At 38.9% G+C, this 19793-nt stretch overlaps 1 protein-coding gene across 2 annotated transcripts in view; it reads left to right on the top strand.

Annotated features, from left to right (window-relative positions):
- Nucleotides 1-19793, top strand: part of BLMH (bleomycin hydrolase) — a 46304-nt gene that overhangs the window by 2018 nt on the left and 24493 nt on the right. For both annotated transcript variants that reach the window (XR_006196378.1, XM_042915086.1), the window contains exons 3-6: nucleotides 3354-3463; nucleotides 4152-4293; nucleotides 5122-5210; nucleotides 6643-6735. Coding sequence is in view for 1 of the 2 variants with exons in the window: in XM_042915086.1 (XP_042771020.1) it covers nucleotides 3354-3463; nucleotides 4152-4293; nucleotides 5122-5210; nucleotides 6643-6735 (434 nt within the window). In the remaining variant the exon portion in view is untranslated. The remainder of the gene's footprint in view (nucleotides 1-3353; nucleotides 3464-4151; nucleotides 4294-5121; nucleotides 5211-6642; nucleotides 6736-19793) is intronic.

Below are 19793 nucleotides of genomic sequence, written 5' to 3' on the forward strand. Positions count from 1 at the left end.
TACAGGTTTTTTTTTTTACTGGGAAATAATACAGTATATATGAGAGGGGTGACATACAGACAGACCCAAGGTAAAAATGAGCTAAGTAATTAGTGGTTTTTGAAAAATACTATAGTTGCTTATTTTTTTTCTTTTTTTAAAAAAATGTTTATTAGCGAGAGCATGAGTGAGCAGGGGAGGGACAGAGAGAGAATCCCAGGCAGGCTCTGTGCTGTCAGCACAAACTCAGACTCAGGGCTCAATCTCACAAACTGTGAGATCATGACCTGAGCTAAAATCAAGAGTCAGACGCCCAACCAACTGAGCCACCCAGGTGCCCCATCGTCATTTATTTTTAATTGTTTTTTCTTGTTACAAATTATTGTTCTTCAATGTAGAATATTTGCAAAATACCAACAGGTACATATTTTTAAAGTCAGGTCTTTATTCTGTGTGTGTGTATATGTGTGTGTGTGTGTGTGTTTAATATAGGTGGATACCTTACATATTGTTAGGTAAACTATCTATCTACCTTTTTCGTTTACCAATATAGCGGGAACATGCGTTTATAGCAGTAAAAAGATTACGCCCAGGAGTGCCTGGGTGGTTCAGTCAGTTAACCGTCCATCTCTTTTTTTTTCTTTAATTTTTTTTAATGTTTATTTATTTATGAGAGAGAGAGAGAGAGAGAGAAAATGAGTGAGTGGGGGAGGAGCAGAGAGCGAGAAAGACAATCTGAATCTGAAGCAGGCTCCAGCCTCTGAGCTGTCAGCGCAGAGCCCAGTGTGGGGCTTGAACTCATTAACCGTGAGATCATGACCTAAGCTGAAGTCAGATGCTTAACTGAGCCACCCAGGCACTGCGAGTATCTGTCCAACTCTTGATTTCAGCTCAGGTCATGATGCCAGGGTTGTGGGATTGAGCCCTGCATCTGGCTCCACCCTGCTTATGGAGCCTTCTTAACATTCTGTCTCTCTCCCTCTGCCCCCTCCCCCTCTCACTTGTGTGCACTCGCTCGCAAGCGCTCTCTCTCTCTCTTAAAAAAAAAAAAAGTTATGCCAAATAAAGGTCAGGGGTTTTCCCCCCTGAATTTTCCTTTAGTAAAGAGAGTTACCTTATATTTGAGGCCTTACAGAGATCCTCATAATGAACACTTGTGGTTAATTTATTTTGAAGTAAAATACAATTTGGTAAGCACTTAACTCTGAAATGGCCTCAATCTGTGTTAGTTTGGGATGCGTGTAGAGATCATTTGATTGAATCAGTTTTTTAAAAATGCAAAAAATTTGGGGCACCTGGGTGGCTCAGTCGGTTAAGCGTCCGACTTCAGCTCAGGTCATGATCTCGTGGTCCATGAGTTCAAGCCCCGCGTCAGGCTCTGTGCTGACAGCTCAGAGCCTGGAGCCTGTTTCAGATTCTGTGTCTCCCTCTCTCTGACCCTCCCCTGTTCATGCTCTGTCTCTCCCTGTGTCAAAAATAAATAAAACGTTAAAAAAAAAAAAAATTTTTTTTTAAAAATGCGAAAAATTTGAACATAATATATTCCTAGGATGTGACCTCACATGGAAATGTTGGATATCATTGTAAATAGACCTTTTAAAGATCACTTAAATCATTAAGGAAATGGTGACATTGTAAAGTTTGTGATTATCTACTTACTGAACAAATGAGAAATGTGATTGTATAATTGATGCTAGCATACGGTTTTCAGGGATAGCATGAAGGATAGATTTAAAACATTGCTGTGACTCAAACATACTAGATGGAAGAAAGATGAAGTGTTCCATTGAAAGAGTACATCTAATGATGGCAAAAGCACTGATGCCAAAATGCAAGTGAAGATATGAATCAATGTGAAAATGACATATGTGAAAGTGGAAGAAGCAGTGTTTCTACGTCAATTTATTGTTAACATGATTTTAAATATCTGTATATATTTAAATTACTAAATTAAATATTATAGGTGGACAGTTACTATTTCGTCTATATTTTCCAGTGTCTGTATGATCCAGTTAGCCAAACAACTTTTTCTTTTTTTCCTGAAGATTTTAAGTAATCTCTATACCCGACATGGGGCTTAAACTCACAACTCTGAGATCAAGAGTTGCACGCTCTACCAACTGAGCCAGTCAGGTGTCCCAACAACCTTTTTTTAATTTGGGAGAATGGGGATTGACTTATGTTAGGGTCACCTTATATTGAAGCATACACTACGTGTTCCAGATTAAAGGGTAGGGACTTTTTGCGGCACCCAGGTGGGTCAGTTGGTTGAGCATCTGACTTCGGCCCAGGTCATATCTCATGGTTTGAGCTCCACACTGACAGTGTGTAGCCTGGTAGAGCCTGCTTTGGATTCTCTGTCTCATTCTCTCTCTGCCCCCTGCTCACTCGTGTCCACGCACACGCCCTCTCTCGCACTTGCTCTCTCTTTCTCTCTCACAAAAATAAATAAAACATAAAAAAAAAGGTAGGGAGGGGCGCCTGGGTGGCTCAGTCAGTTGGGCGTCCGACTTCAGCTCAGGTCACAATCTCGCGATCTCCCGGTCCATGAGTTCGAGCCCCGCGTCGGGCTCTGGGCTGATGGCTCAGAGCCTGGAGCCTGCTTCTGATTCTGTGACTCCCTCTCTCTCTGCTCCTCCCCCGTTCATGCTCTGTCTCTCTCCCTGTCTCAAAAATAAATAAACATTAAAAAAAAAAATTAAAAAAAAAAAAAGGTAGGGACTTTTTAAAATTTTTGCCATATATTGCCAATTTGCTTTCAGATATTTTGTACCTGTTTGGGTCTATATCCAGAGTGTACAATAATGCTGTTTCCCAAATCCTTCTCAATATTGGGCATTATTAATTAAAAAATAATGTATCCCAACTTAACAGGTATCTTATGATAAACTTCAAAAAATGTTTCTTTGCCATTTATATCTTTTTCGGCCATTAAGTTATCTATCTATTCATGATCTCTGCTCACATCTCTCTGGCAGTATTTTCTTTTTCTAATGTGATTTTCTTAGGCGATTTGTATTGGGTTCTTTAAATGATATGTAAAGAGTTTTTTTCATATGTTAAGGACTTTAAGCCTTTGCGTATATATTTCAAATACTAATTCTGACCTTTCTTGTGGTTTTTTTTTAAGTTTATTTATTTAAGTAAACTCTACACCCAGTGTGGGGTTTGAACTCACAACCCTAAGATCAAGAGTCACATACTCTTCCAACCGAGCCAGCCAGGCGCCCCTTGTTTTAATCTTTCTGTTCTTTCTGATTTAGTTTTAAATTGTCGAAGATCTTGTCATGCATTCAGTTTTAGGAAACAGGGATAGAACAATGTAATCTATGTGAACACTCATTCTAATTTCTTGGTTTGCTTTCTTGTTACAGGGCGATGCTGGATCTTTTCTTGTCTGAATGTTATGAGACTTCCATTCATGAAAAAATTAAATATTGAAGAATTTGAGTTTAGTCAATCTTATCTCTTTTTCTGGGACAAGGTATGGGATTGATCTTGCAAGGCTTTTTTTTTCAGTATCAGCGTTGGTAGGGACTATCTCTTCATTTCTTGCTTTTCCAGTTATAGTCTGCCTTCCATTATAGATGGGACACCACTTATTCTGATTTCCAAAGTATCAAAGGTTGACTCTCTTCAAACACAGAACTGCTTTTGGTTGGTAGGTGGCTACTCTTTGCAATGAAATAATAAGTCTACTGACTCACCCTGATGCTTCCTTGTTTCTTTCTTAGCTTATTTAAAATTTTTTATTTTGTTTTTAATAATTTCCCCTTTGAGCATCTTTATTTAGGTTCTTTGGTCTTTCTATGGCCTAATTTCCCATCCAGGTAATACTTGTTAGAAAAACAGTAAATAAAAATTTCATTTCATTTTTTAATTTTTAAAGTGTGTGTTATATAAGCATCCATTAGATGTTTATTGACTAAGACTTTGTTTCAGATTTTGTATCTAAATAAAATAGTGCATTATTTTGGATAAACTATTGAACGTATCTACAGAAATATACGAAGAAACTTTAAATATGAAGCCAGATACTGATACTTAATTACCAACTTTAGTTTAAAAATACCTATTATGGTGTTAGGTCCAAAAATCCTGTTGTGTTGATAATGTCAATAAAAGTATTAGCTCTCTTTTCCTTTAATTTTATTTAACTTCTTTTACTCCAGGTTGAACGTTGTTATTTCTTCTTAAATGCTTTTGTGGACACAGCCCAGAAAAAAGAGCCCGAGGATGGTAGGCTGGTGCAGTATTTGCTTATGAATCCCGCAAATGATGGTGGACAGTGGGATATGCTTGTCAATATTGTTGGTAAGAGCATTTCTCTAATGGAACTGAAAGTCCGTATGATCAAACAAGGCTCTGTAGTTGGGCGTGGGCCATTTCTTTGGTGGTTATGTACAGAGTAGAATTAGTCTCCCAGAAGGGTATACAGTTAGCTTAAGAACCTTTATCTTACACTCTCGCCTATTAAGTATTTTTCTTAAATGAGAGGTAAGGAGGTAGATACTGTGAAGAGCTGGTTGGAGATGGAATGGTTGTATTAAGTAGAACTGACTTTCTATGAAAAAGTTTATCTCTTGTCCATTGATGTGATCATAAAACTTTGAAACTGCAACTGTTTGAAAGTATTCTCATTCGGGGCACCTGGGTGGCTCAGTCGGTTAAGCGTCCGACTTCAGCTCAGGTCATGATCTCGCGGTCCGTGAGTTCGAGCCCCACGTCGGGCTCTGTGCTGACCGCTTGGAGCCTGGAGCCTGGTTCGGATTCTGTGTCTCCCCCTCTCTCTCTGACCCTCCCCCATTCATGCTCTCTCTCTCTCTGTCTCAAAAATAAATAAACGTTAAAAAAAAAAATTTAGAAAGTATTCTCGTTCAAAAAGTTGTCTTTTGGGAAAACCTCATCATGCTGAGTGTTTTACAAAGTATAGATAAAAAGAACAGAATTCAGTCTCAGATATATGGATAAATATGCAGATTTAATGTCCTGTTTATTAATATGAAGTATAAAATTGTTAAGTTTTCTGATTTAGAATGGCAAAATATGGCCTATTCTTTAAAGCAGTGGTTATTTTTCCAAGGTTTCTAATGCTGGAGTATGCTTTTACCTTACTGAACACCAAAATTTGTTTTCTTTTAGAAAAATATGGTGTCGTCCCTAAGAAGTGCTTCCCTGAATCTTATACAACAGAGGCAACCAGAAGGATGAATGACATTCTGAATCACAAGGTGCAACATATGGAGCAGGGTGGGATTGAATTTAGTGCACATACCTTAAAGCTCTTAACTAATTTTCCAGGGCGATTCCTAGGCATTTCAGTGTACACAGTTTGTGTACAAGGAGCTACTCTGTGTCTGTCAAAGGCAACGTAGCTACATGTTAACTTAAAAATAATTGAGTTTAGAATGTTTTGTTTTATTTATTTTTTTCTTTTTAAAAACCTTCTACTTTTATTTCCATTGATTTAAATATTTTCTCATGGGTACTGAGGAAAGAAAATCTATGCTTAATATGGGCTATAAGTCCACTGGGTTCTATTGGAGGTGGGCTGGGACAAAAAAGAAGTATTTGTGAGACTTTTCTTAAAGAGTATGTGGAGTTCTGAGGCATCCCCAAACCACATCAGTGTATTTACTCACTAAAGATTTTATGTAGTCATTGAACTGCTTTTTATTGCATGAGTTATCTTAATGAATCATTTTCTTCTCTACGTAACCCATTTTCCCAAGGTGGGTTATATATATACATATATACCTACACATACATATACGTTTGAGTAAACTCACAACCCTGAGATCAAGAGTCGCATGCTCTGCTGACCAAGCCAGCGAGGCGTTCCCCCCCCCCCCCCCCCCCCCCCCCCAAGGATGGTTATAAATCTTACAGGGACGCTACTCTACCAGACATCGTTTTTTGACAACTGGGAGTCACAAGAATCTGTTCTCTTGATCTAGGAGGCCGAAATTGGATTTGTCACCCCTGGGAGAAAGATGACGTTTTAAAATATAGATGTGTTTCCCCAATATTAGAAGTAGGTTATTTTCCACCCAGGAAACTGAGGATTCTTATCCACAGGCTAAAAGATCCTTAATAGTATATCATTGAATTTCATTTTAGGGGAGAGCAAGATCCTCTTTAGCACTGTGATTAGATTTAAGACTCACCTCTATCTTAGGTACTTTCAAAATTGAAAATAACAAAAATGAAAACTATCGGGTGGTTGGCATAGCCATTGTTATAACCGTTTGGCAGAGAAAGAGAAGTGAATAATCTGTAAAATTCTAAATAAAAATCTACTGAAGTGACTGAGTAGCATAATCGTCTTAAGTCTCCTGCTTTTCCTAAGGGTGATAGGTGCTATGGAATCAGATGTGTTCCTCATCCAGGCACATACTGTCACAGAGGGTACCATCAGTTGCATAGCAGGAACAGTTGCATCTAGAATTCTTTGGGAATAATCAATGTTTTTTTACCCTTTAGGGATAGTGTTTTTGTCTATGTCTTTAAGTGGACCGGTTGGGGAAAAAATCTATGTGTTTATGAACTTTGCTCTGGGGCTTGACCTATTTACACTTTAAAAGAACTAGCAGTGATCTGCTAGGCTCATTCACAGTTGAAGTTGGGTAACGATTTGGAGTACTGAATAAGTTTCTGTCATAGATGAGAGAATTCTGTATACGACTACGGAACCTGGTACACAGTGGAGCAACCAAAGGAGAAATCTCAGCCACACAGGATGTCATGATGGAGGAGGTAAAAACAATTATTTGGATTTTTTGTACCATTCTAAAGAGCTCTCAGAATATTTCCGTCTGTTAAACTGATGAGGAAGCATAACTGTTGCAGTATATGTAGAATTGAATAGAAAATTGCTTATTTTACGGCTGAAAAAACTGAGGTGTAAACTTTGCATTTTAGTATGAGACTTTCACTTGTATCTTCTAATTCTCAATTTAATATTCTTTATAATTCATTCTTCTACTCATTTCATAAGGCACTAGGGATACAAAAATAGAGAAGACATAGTCTGTACAAAAAGCTCAATCGGTTAGAAAAAGAAACACATGAATAGTTATGGTAAATCTTATGCTAGAGGTGTGTAAAAAAGGATTTGGTGGTCCTAAATGAGGGAGTGACTAAATCAGTGAGCAGAAGGTTTCATGGGGAAAATACTTGAACCAGCTCTTGAAAGAGCTGTAGGAATTTACTGGATGGATAATTGGGAAGACCATTCCAGACAAAGAGAATTGCATGTACGGTGGCATGAACAGAAGTAGAATCTTCAAAGAGTAGCATAGCTGAAACATAACCTTTTGTGAGTGTGATTGGTAGTAAATTAAGCTAGAAAGGCAGAGCTATGAGGGATCTTAGGTAGATGCCAGGCTTTTGGCTTTACTTTGTAAGAGTAAAGATGGGAAACTCTTGATGCTTATATCAGTTAAAATAATGTATGTGTAAACGTTTTAGTAAACTTAAAAAGCATGAAACGAATATTAGGTGGTAATACTGTCAAGAGAGCTAATCTTTACTACTTAATGTTAATCTTTAATTACATAATGCAGCTGAATATGTGTAAAAGTATGAATTACTTTGAGAAAAGAACAAACATTACTAGGAATCACTCAACCAATAGTCTCTTCAAAATTTTATGTAGAATTAAAATGGCCTTATTTTTTCACTGCCATGGATAAAACTAATACTTCACTTGTGTTTTTTTTTTTGAATTTTATTTGTTTGTTTATTTTTTAATTTTATGTTAGAGAGTGAGAGCACGAGCTGGGGAGAAGGGCAGAGGGAGAGAGAGACATTCCCAAGCAGTCTCCACACTTGATGTGGAGCCTGACGGGGGGTCTCCATCCCACAACCCTGGGATCGCAACCCAAGCCAAAATCAAGACATTCAACTGACGTAGCCACCCAGGCACCCCTCCTTTGAATTTTAGAGAGGTGGAAAAGTGTAGTTGAGAGCATGGTCTCTGGAGTCAGATTGTCTGAGTTCTAATCTTTTCATTATTTAACAGATGTGTGACCTGGAACAGGTTCCTTTAGCTCTCAAATCTGTTCAGGTGTAAAATGTTTAACCCAGTGCTTAACACAGTAACCTGTCTTAGGTTCAGTTTGGGATTCAAAATGTATTCCTCATTGGATTTTTGTGGGGATCAAATAAGGAATTAAATACAAGAATGCAAGATATAGTGCCTGGCACACAGCGGTTGTCCAGTAAGTGTTAGTTCTCTTCCCTTCCAGCTTAGAATGATCTCTCTTGTTGAGGCCATATTTCCTGCATAATTTGCTTTCCATTTATGATTATAGTAAAATGGTGGGGTATAGTAAGAATGAAAATTCTGTAAATAGTTATGGAAAAGAGCCCAGATAATATTTCTTATAGATCATAAGCAACCTATTGGCTTTTTTTGTTTGTACTAATGATCTTCTAAATAATGTATCTAAGATTCATGTCATGACCCTGAGATTGGCTGATAAGAATTAGGGCAGATATATTTCACATATCTTTCTTTCCCTGCTCCTACCTCAGAAAATGAGTAAAATACCACCTTACTGAGTCCTGAGTGTGGATGTTTTATAAGATTATTTACCTCATGATTCTACGTAAACTGTTGACTACAGAATTCTCTGTAGTAGGTCTTTAGATTTTTACAATCCCCCAACCCCCTTTTTATTGATCCTGACTCTTTGGTAATGAAGAGTCTAGCTATGATTTTAAAACCACAAATTAGTACCTGTGATTTGCCTAGCCTTGTAGGCACATCAAAATAATGACTTAATCAACAACCATGAAGCTCAGATAGCTTTGAATGAAATGTTTTTATGCTAAATGCATTATTTAGAGAAGTGCAGGTTGCTTGTTGTGATGACAGACACGGCAGACCCATTTTGGAAATGTAGTCACCTTCATTGCAATGTTTTCTTGGTGTGTCTACTCATTCTTTTAGCCTCCAGATATCCTAAGGATTATTAATGTACTTTTCACCAAAATTCTGTTTAAAATAAAACATAAAACAAAGACTAGAAACAGTATTTATCAATGCCATGAAAAGAGACAGGAAGCCATTATGATTCACCTAAGAAATTCTATAGCAGTGGCTCTCAGCTCTTAAAAACAGAATATAGGTTGGGGTGCCTGGGTGGCTAAGTTGTTTGAGTGTCCGACTTTGGCTCAAGTCTTGATCTCATGGTCTGTGAGTTCGAGCCCCGCATCGGGCTCTGTGCTGACAGCTCGGAGCCTGGAGCCTGCTTCGGATTCTGTCTCTCTCTCTCTCTCTCTCTCTCTCTCTCTCTCTCTCTCTGCCCCTCCCACACTCATGCTCTGTCTCTATCTCAGAAATAAATAAACATTAAAAAAAAATTTTTTTTGAAGAAAAAAAGTAGAATATAGGCCTGGGCTTGCTCCAGACGTTTAAGAGATCAGTTTCCCTGAGGCTGGAGCCTAATTATCTACATTTTTATTTTTTTATTTTAAAGACTACTTTGAATAAAAACTTTTTTTATTAGTCTTTTACTATTTTATTATTATTTTTAGAGAGAGAGAGAGTGTTAGTGGAGGAGAGGGAAGAGAGAGAGGTGGGGGTAGAGAGAATCTTAAGCAGGCTCCATGTTCAGTGTGGAGCCCAACACGGGGCTCTATCCCACAACCCTGGGATCATGACCTGAGCCAAAATCAAGAGTCAGAATTTCAACTCACAGAGCCACCCAGGTGCCCCAAAAAGTATTTTTTTTAATCAGAAATATAAAAAGGTGTACAGTGAAAAGTCTTCTTCCCATTCTGTTCTCCGTCCTTTTAGTTCCCACACACCTCCCAACCAGTTTTATTAGTTTCTGTTATTATATTAGCTGTCAGTTATCCTTCCTGACTGAGATCTTTTTTTTTTTTTTACAATCCATGAATTTATATTATTTTCCTCCTCCTTGTAGAGATGTTAGTATATTACTCATATTGTTCTACACAGTTTTTTTTGTTTTTGTTTTTTAAGAATACGTCTTGGTAATCTTTCTATATTGATACATAAAGAGTTTCTGCATTTTAAAAAGTATTTGCATAGAATTCTATTGAATAGATGTACCATAATTAATTTATTTGGTCCTTAGTAACGGACGCTCTGATTTTTCAAGCTTCCATTAAAAATACAGTAAATGATCTTGTGCTTACATAATTTTGCCTATATGCATGTATACTTGTAGATTATATTTCTAGAAGTAGAATTTTTTTGTTTTGTTTTTAAAGTTTATTTATCTGAGAAAGAAAGAGAAAGAGAGCAAGTGCAGGAGAGGCAGAGAGAGAGGGAGAGAGAGAGAATCCCAAGCAGGCTCCGCACTTCAGTGGAGCCCGATGTGGGGCTTGAAGCCATGAACTGAGATCCATGACCTGAGCCGAAGTCAGATGCTTAACAAACTGAGTCACCCAGGTGCCCCTAGAATTTTTTTAAAGATAACTTTACACCCAGTGTGTGCTTGAACTCATGACCCTGAGATCAAAAGTTGTATGCTCTACCAGCTGAGCCAGCCAGGTGCCCCAAGAATAATTTTTGGGTCAGAAAAAAGACACATTTGTTTGTAATTTGAATATGCCAAATTATCCTCTTTGGGGATTATACCAGTTTATACTCTCATCAGCAATATCTGATAGAACTTATTTCCCTTTAGTTAGATCAAGGCAATATATCGATCAATTGAATACTTACCACTCTGATAGGTAAATAGTTGATAGGTAAACATCTGATAGGTAAAAGGAGTTTTAATTTATATTTATCTCATTGGTTTTAATTTATATTTTCTTACTCTGAATGGAACTAAGCATCATTTCTGTGAACTGTCACTTCATATCTTTAACTTGTTTTCTTCTCTGTCTTTTGTCAATTTCTAGATACTCCTTACATGTTATAGAAATTAGCCCTTTTTTATATGAATTGTAATTTTTTTCCTAGTTGTTTATGTATGATATGCTTTTTTGTTATGCAGAATTTTTTACTTGTATGTAATCAAATTTGAAAGCTTTTACATTTTTAATTAGAAAAGCTTTTCTTGGGGTGCCTGGGTGGCTCAGTCGGTTAAGTGTCCAATTTCAGCTCAGGTCATGATCTCATGATTCACAGGTTTGGGCTCCTTGTCAGGCTCTGTGCTGACATCTCAGAGCCTGGAGCCTGCTTCATGGATTCTGTCTCCCTCTCTCTCTGCCCCTCCCCTGCTTGTACTCTGTCTCCCTTTCTCTCAAAAATAAATAAAACATTTAAAAAAAAGGCTTTTCTCACTCTAATTATAAAAGAATTCTTCCATTTTTCTTCTAATACTTATGGGGTTTTGATTTTTGTATTTGAATCTCTAATCCATTTAGAACTTATCCTGGTGTGGGGTATGAGGAATGGATCTAACTTTTTTTCCCCACGTTTTTCCTGAAATACTCCGTCTCTTTATACCCCTTAATTTGAGATGCTTTATCGTTCTAAAGCCTCTGGACTTTAAGTTCTGTTCTATTAGTCTGTTTATTCATTTGCTAATAACTCTGTGTTTTAGTTACTGAAGCTTCTTAATAGTGTTGTAATATTTGTGAAGCTAGTTCCACCTCATTCTTATTGTTCTCTGGCTAATTTTGATTTGGCATCTAATTAAGGCATCTGTACTTTAAATTTTTTTTTTAATGTTTATATTTGACAGGGAGAGCATGAGCGGGGGGAGGGGCATAGAGAGAGGGAGAGACAGAATCAGAAGCAGGCTCCAGGCTCTGAGCTGTCAGCACACAGCCTGATGTGGGGCTCAAACTCACAGACTGCGAGACCATGACCTGAGCTGAAGTCAGACACTCAACTAACTGAGCCACCCAGGTGCCCCTAGGCATCTGTACTTTTAAAAGCTTCTGGTTAAGATCCACTGCTGCAAAGAAATAACATTTTCTAGTATGGCCTTCTCTTCTGGGTTCTGGAAGAGAAAAGGGAATTATTATTTTGATGGCCTTGGAGGACATCTCTGACACTGAGTAAGGGACTAACCTCACATTAGTTCTTAAAGGAAACAGATAATGTTCACATACTATGTGTCCCTTTTTACTAAATAGACATAATCAGGAAAACCAATAAGTACTTAAACCAAAGACTCTGGGGCACCTGGGTGGCTCAGTCAGTTAAGCGTCCAACTTGGGCTCAGGTCATGATCTTACAGTTTGTGAGTTCAAGCCCCATGTCAGGATGTGCACTGACAGCATTATGCCTACTTTGGATTCTGTTTCCCTCTGTCTCTGCCCCTTCTCCGCTCACAGTCTCTCTCTCCCTCTCTCTCTCAAAAATAAATAAACATTAAAAAAAATAAAAATAAAGACTCTCTTTAATAGTTAAAATTCTCAAGTAATAGTAACTAAATATGTAAATTCAGGCAGTCTCTTTTAAGTATTCTGAGCTGAAAGTCAGTTGACTATATTTCTTTAGAGGTGATAATTTCACATCTCCAAACAATATAAAATCCTTAGTTAAAATGGAGATAAACTGTGTATCATGTTTGCTTACAACCCTAAATACATTTTTACAACGTTATCTATCATGAAAATCAAATATAGTGACTTATTCCTTAGCTTTGTGAACTGTCATCATTTAAATATCTTTATTGGATCTCAAGTCACATTTCTCTTTTTAGCCCAATGAGGATCAGAATTATTTTGAAAATAAACCTACATTTCTTCTATCTTAGTTAGTGGATATTATAAAAAGAAGGACAAAAGCCCGGGAACATGCTTTCTTCTTTTTAAAGTAGATCAACAACTTTTAGTCCTCCTCTTCACTTGAAAGAATGTTCAAAATTGCTTGCTAAGTCAGACTTCGATCCATCTGGTTCAAGGTTCTATTTTTCTTTCTTTCTTTCTTCCTTCCTTCCTTCCTTATTAATTAATTAATTTAGAGAGAGACAAAGGCAGCATGAATGGGAGAGGGGCAGAGAGAGAGAGACAGGGAGAATCCCAAGCAGGCTCCACACTCTCAGCACAGAGCCTGACATGGGTCTCATACTCAGGGAACCATGAGATCATGATGTGAGCTGAAACCAAGAGTCGGATGCTTAACCAACTGAGCCACCCAGACGCCCCAAGGTTCTCTTTGTGATAGTAGCACCCAGGAGGCATATTGTGTGAAGCATTCTGGAGCTACACAGCATTCAGTCAAATATTTCTCAGTGCCTGGTATGTGGAAGGAGTTACAGATAATACATGTTAAGTGGCTTACGTTTAGTAGGGGAATAAAATAAATTACAAAGCAAAGCAAACTAAATGTCTTAAGAGATGTGCAAACATATCTAACTCCAAAGATAGAATTGCTGTGTCTTATTTGGGAGATCAAGAAAGGTTTCCTGGAGAAAGTTCCATTTGAGATGTGGTTTGAATGAAGTGAGTTTGGAGTGAAAAGCATTCTAGACATGCTCAAGGCAGATTTGTTGGGTGATGGGTGGGGTAGTACCTAGAGTCTTAGGGAGGAGCTAGAATGGTATGTCTCAAAAACTAGTCTGAAGTCTATCTGCGTTAGAAGCATCAGCAGCTTAGGGGCCTCTGGGTGACTCGGTTGAGCTTCTGACCCTTGATTTCAGCTCATGGTTTGTGATGTCCAGCCTCCTGTTGGGCTCCCCACTGACAACACGGAGCCTGCTTCGGATTCTCTCCCTTTCTCTCTGCCTCTCCCCTGCTTGTGTGTGTGCATACACTCACTCTCAAATATAAATAAATAAACTTGCAATGTATAAAAATTTTTTTAAAAAAGACAAGAAAGACTCATCAAAAGCTTGTCAAAAAATACAAATTTCTGGGTCCCACTGCAAATATACTGAATCTGAATCTCTAGGGCTGGCCCCTATAATCTGCATTAAATTAATGATATGAGGTATATTGAAGTTTGAAGCTAGAATAAGTGGAAAGTTAGAATTAGACCTAACATTGTAAGAGTTTTGAATATTAGGATGAGAGTTCATTTTAATTTAGCAGGAAATGAGAAGTTAGGAAGATTTTTGAGATGTAATTAAAATACAACTGCACTTTAGGAGATTAATTTAGTTAGGTGAAGCTGGAGGGAGGAGAGTTAGGAAGATCAATTATGAAGCTGTAGCAGTTCAGGGTGTAGTAACTTGGTCTGAACAAGAATAGTGACAATAGAAATGGAAAAGAGGAGAGAAATTGAGAGAGATCTTAGAGGAAAAATCTGTATGACTTGGCAGCTTATCTGCCAACTATCCATTGTAAAAATTATGTTAAGGAAATGAATAAAGATAAGCAGAATCAGGTCTATAAATACAGACAACAAACTGATGATTGCCAGAGGGAGGGGGTTGGTGGGACAGGCAAATTGGGTGAAGGGGAGTGGGAGGTACAGGCGTCCAGTTATGGAATGTATAAGTCATGGGAATAAAAAGTACAGTGTAGGGAGTGTAGTCAGTGATACTGTAATAGTGTTGTGTGGTGACAGAGGGTAGCTACACTTGCAGTGAGCATAGCATAACATACAGAGGTATTAGATCACTGTGTTGTACACATGAAACTAATGTAACACTGTGTTATAGTTACAGTTATATTCAAATAAAATTTTTAAAAAAATGATAAGATTAGGGGCGCCTGGGTGGCTCAGTTGGTTAAGCATCTGACTTTGGCTCAGGTCATGACCTTGTGGTTCATGAGTTCCAGCCCCGCATCAGGCTCTGTGCTGACAACTCCAAGCCTGGACCCTACTTCAGATTCTGTCTCCATCTCTCTTTGCCCCTCCCCCACTTGCACTCTGTCTCTGTCTCTCAAGAATAAATAAACATTAAAAAAAATAATAAAAATAAAAAAGTAATAAGGTTTTAAGCCTGGTAGCTGGGCGAATGCTGCTGTGGTTCATATAAGTGAGAGAAATTATTTTCAGAGACCACTGTGAGGAGGAGAAACATTGGCTTTAAAGTGCCTAGTCTCAAGGCGCTGTCCAGTTGGAAATGGGTTTCAAGCACATGGGAGCAATTCTGGAACTCAAGAAGGAGAATAATCTAGAAAAGTGATAGTGATGATAGTACAAATGGCTGAAGCCTTGGGGATGATTGAAATCCTTGAAGGAGAATAGAAGGTGTGAGCGCACTACAAAGACACGCACAAGTTGTGTCTACAATATCAAGCTTTATGCATTCATAAATCAACGTTAAAATAACTGTAAAGCAGGTTCAGGATTCCAAATTCAGTGACATTTTTCCGCACGTTTAACTTGGCTTCATACGTGACACAGAAAACAAAGCAGAATACAAAGTCATACATTAAACAAGATACAACAAGGTAAGAAGTTAACAAATGCAAAGTCAGTCCATGGGCGCATAGTTGAGATGAAGCTCTGAGCATGTGCTGCTTGTTATGTTCAAGCAGTGGAGAATCTGTTATGTTCAGAGATCAGTCAGGCAGAGCCTTCAGTGGCACTGCCTTTTTGATGTGGGGAGATGTGAAAAGGTCAGCATCTGGAGGGTCTGACAGTTTGCTGCAGAAATCTTCCTTTTTAGAGTTTAATCAGCCGTGGGCCTTTGCAGGCTTCCTCTGATTCTGCTGCCTATCAGTTCTGGGTGTCATCAGAAACCAGTGCTGGTTTTGGCAATATCTGGTCTTAGCTGCAACCCCCTTGACTCCTTATGACACTGCTTGACATAAGTCCCTGCTTGACATGAGTGACTCAATCTAGCTATCTACATGGGGATAGAATAGATCTGAATAGAGAATTCTGGAAGATACCTATTTCTATAAAAGTGAATGCCAGAACTATGTTGTGATGTAGGCACCAATCATCAGGGTCAGATGTTGTAGACAGGTCAGAGAATATGAGGACTGAGAAAAGGCTGCTGATTTCCTGAACAAGTGTATAGAATAGTGTTAGTAGAAAGGAGAAGGGAAGGAGCTAGATGGAGAGGAGTCAGACCATGGCAAGAAAAGGAAGGTAGTTTCAAGAAGCTGGGCAATGAAGAGAAGGAGAAAAATTGATACTCATTAATTCCACAAGTATTTATGGAGTACCTACAAATATTAAGCATTTCTAGGCACTAGGAGTACAGTGACGACCAAGACAGATAGGGTCCCTGCTCTCATGGACTTTACATACTAGTGGAGGAAGACAGACAATACACAAATAAATGAACAAGAAACTATCTAATGTGATATGTACTTGGAAGAACATATAATATGGTGATTAATGAGGTGGTCAGGGAAAGCCTTTCTGAGGTCAAATTTGAGCTGAGCCAGGAGTAACAGGAAGACCAACCATGCAGAGAAGTGGACACAGAGCATACCAGGCAGAGAAGACAGTACGTGCAAAAGCCCTAAGATGGGAGAAAGCTTGGTACTTTTGAGGAACAAAGGAAAGCAATGCGGCTTGAGCTGGGCAAAGGTGGGAATGGTTGTGGAATGGGTCTTGTAGAGATGAATTGAGAACTGGCTTATATATGGCCATGGTGGTAATTTTGCATTTTATTGTGAGGTAACATTTCAATTAAAAAAAAAAAATCCCTCTGTTGGAGCGCCTGGGTGACTCAGTCGCTTGAGCGTCCGACTTCGGCTCAGGTCATGATCTCACAGCTCATGAGTTCAAGCCCTGTGTCGGGCTCTGTGCTGACAGCTTGGAGGCTGGAGCCTGCTTCAGATTCTGTGTCTCCCTCTCTCTCTGCCCCTCCCCTGCTCATGCTCTGTCTCTCACTCTCTCAAAAATAAATAAACATTCAAAAAAAAAAAAAAAATCCCTCTGAGTGCTTTGAGAATGGATTGTAAAACCATTAGGAGGCTATTGTGGTCATGTAAATGAGAGGTTATAGTGATTTGGATCAGGTTGGTGACACTGAAGCTGAAGAGAAATAAATACATTTTGGAATATATTTCAGAAGTGAAGCTGTCAGGACTTGCTCATGTGGAGGACAATGAAAAAGGAAGAATCAGGTGATGTCACGGTACCTTGAAGGAGAGGGCTTGCAGATTTGAGCAACGGTCTTTTGGCAGTTAGGGCAGTGTGAGGGAACCAGCATGTCAAAAAGGATAGCAAATGCAAATGAGAAAAATAATAAATAATAATTGAATAAGGATTTGAAGGAGGGAAAGAGTAAATGTGCTTTCAAACTTCAATGTACTTATGAATCCACTGGAGATCTTATTAAAATGCAGATTGATTCAGGTCTGGATGCAGCTGGAAAGTCTGCATTTCTAACTATTTCTTTGATTCAAACACTGCTCTAGAAGTAACCTCAAAATCATCATTTGACTATTAGTTATCAGCTCTCTGTATGAGCTCATTTCCTTTAACATCACAGAAAAGGCACCTACCTTTTAAGGGTACTTTTTTTTTTTTTAATGTTTATTATTCTTGAGAGAGACTGACAGAGAGCAAGCATGGGGAGGGGTAGAGAGCGAGAGGGAGACACAAAATCTGAACCAGGCTCCAGGCTCTGAGCTGTCAGCACAGAGCCCAACTTGGGGCTCAAACTCACGAACCGTGAGATCATGACCTGAACCGAAGTTGGACGCTTAACCAACTGAGCCACCCAGGCGCCCCTCAGGGTACTTTTTAATGTCTTTCTCTGCCTGAAAACATATTCAGTGCCTCCAGAAAGTATCTCCCCTGTCTGCTCTTGCAGGCACAGGTGAGTTTTTGATTTTCTTTTTAACAGATTGTTGCCCTTCTTTCATTCCCCACTAGAAAGCAGTAGAGAGCTGTCTTCTTGGCATTATCAGCAGTCCCCAAGGCCCTGCTCCTTCTCTCTTGTAAATAGCTTATTTACCCTCTACACTGAACTTTCTTCAAAGTTCAGCTATTTTCAATGACCCCTTTTGTGTCCTTGTGGCCATTCTACTCTGTGATCAATAGGTCATTTTACCTTTGAGCCTAATTCCTCAATCAGTAAGTTGGAGTAGATCATCTCTTAAGGGCACTGTAGCTTTGCATTTTTTATAGCAGTAAGCAACTAATATTTCTATAGTTCATTAGACTTTATTGTCCACTCTCCCAGCAACCCAGTGTTGTAAAAACAAATGAAGATTCTGTCACTTCTGTAGTGGTTCTAGACACCAAAATCTTTTAGCTTTACCAGTTTTCTCCATTTAGTGTAGTTAGGTTGATATCTTTGAACTACCTTGCATTCTAACCCTTCGAATTACCATGGTTTCCTCCATCCTGTGTCTGCCTGTAGCCGGCTTTAAACTCTTGCCCTGGTAAGTGTTCATAGCTGATTGTCAACTATTACATCCTCCCTTCCTCCTCTCACTTGATGTCTGTCTCCCATTGAGCCAGGGCTGTGGGAATTGATTCAGTCCCACATCATTTGTCTTTAAAGTGAGATCCACACATTCCCTGTTCCATGTTGCATGCCTCATGCTTTCTTTGTCCTTTTTTCTTTTTTCCATTCCCTTTATTGATTTTATCATTCACCATGTAGACTTCAGCAGATCATTGAAAATGAACAGATCTCTCTGGAGAAATTTTTCTAGAGACCCATTATAATGGATCTTTTTTTTATAAAATTAGACTTAAGAGGCAAAACCCTTTATAATTTACATTCTTCCTACTTGTAGACAATATAATAAGAAACATAGGCAATAGTACAAAATGGATATAAACTGGAAATAGGACGTGGGCCATTCTGACACCAGTCGAAGCTTTTCTGATGGATTATAGGTTGGTACACATATCCGCATTTTGGGGTTAGTTTAAATTTTTTTTTATGTTTATTTCTGAGACAGGGAGAGAGTATGAGTGGGGGAGGGGCAGAGAGAGAGGGAGACACAGAATCTGAAGCAGGCTCCAGGCTCTGAGCTGTCAGCACAGAGCCCGATGCGGGGCTCGAACTCACAAACCGTGAGATCATGACCTGAGCTGAAGTTGGTCGCTCAACCGACTGAGCTACCCAGGCACCCCTTGAGGTTAGTTTAAACTCCCTATTTATTTATTTATTGGCCTCTGTGCTCACTGTGGGGCTTGAACTCGCGAGGTCAAGTGTTGCATGCTCTGCCGACTGAGCCAGCCAGGCACTCCATGAACTCCCAATAATTTTAATTAGCCAAGGATATAAAATCATAGAAGCCAGCTGGCCACAAGAGGCAGGTATAGATGCAGCATGTCTCAGCATAGCTTCCCTTTGCTCCCCAAAGTATGCAAGGGAAGGATCTCGGTGAATCCTTCACTGAGATAAATTTTTGGCATACCATTGCCCTCTTATATTTGGCTCATGTCACAATTTTAAGACAACATTCTCTGGTGATCTCTAAGGAATAATTACAAACATTGGATTCCTCTGGGGTTTGTTGTTGTTTAGTTTTTAAACTATATTCAGAGTCAACAGGGTCACCTTGTTACTAGTTTGGGAAGTTAGAGAAAAAGCACTTTCAGTTCCCATGTGTCATTGAGACCCATATTTCTCTGCCTTCAGTATTTTAGTGTTTTAGAGAGCCCATATTCCCTGAATCCACTCCCTTGGCTCTCTTTAACACCTTTTTATCGGGTTGGTTCTTATACTAAGTTTAGTCTAAAATCACATTTACAAATTATTTATTCAGTAGGTATTTCTTTAACACATATCCCTGGTACTGTCTAGGCATTGGGATGTAACAGTGAACAACACAGACAGGAATCCTTGCCTTCATATAGTTTACTTTCTTTTAAAAAAATTTTTTTTCATGTTTATTTATTCTTGAGAGAGAGACAGAATGTGAGCGGGGGAGAGGCAGAGAGACAGGGAGGGAGACACAGAATCTGAAGCAGGCTCTAGGCTCCAAGCTGTCAGCACAGAGCTCGAAATGGGGCTAGAACTCCGGAATCCCGAGATCGTGACCTGAGCCGAAGTCGG

The sequence above is a fragment of the Panthera leo genome, chromosome E1 (assembly GCF_018350215.1).
Source record: "Panthera leo isolate Ple1 chromosome E1, P.leo_Ple1_pat1.1, whole genome shotgun sequence".
NCBI lineage: Eukaryota > Metazoa > Chordata > Mammalia > Carnivora > Felidae > Panthera > Panthera leo.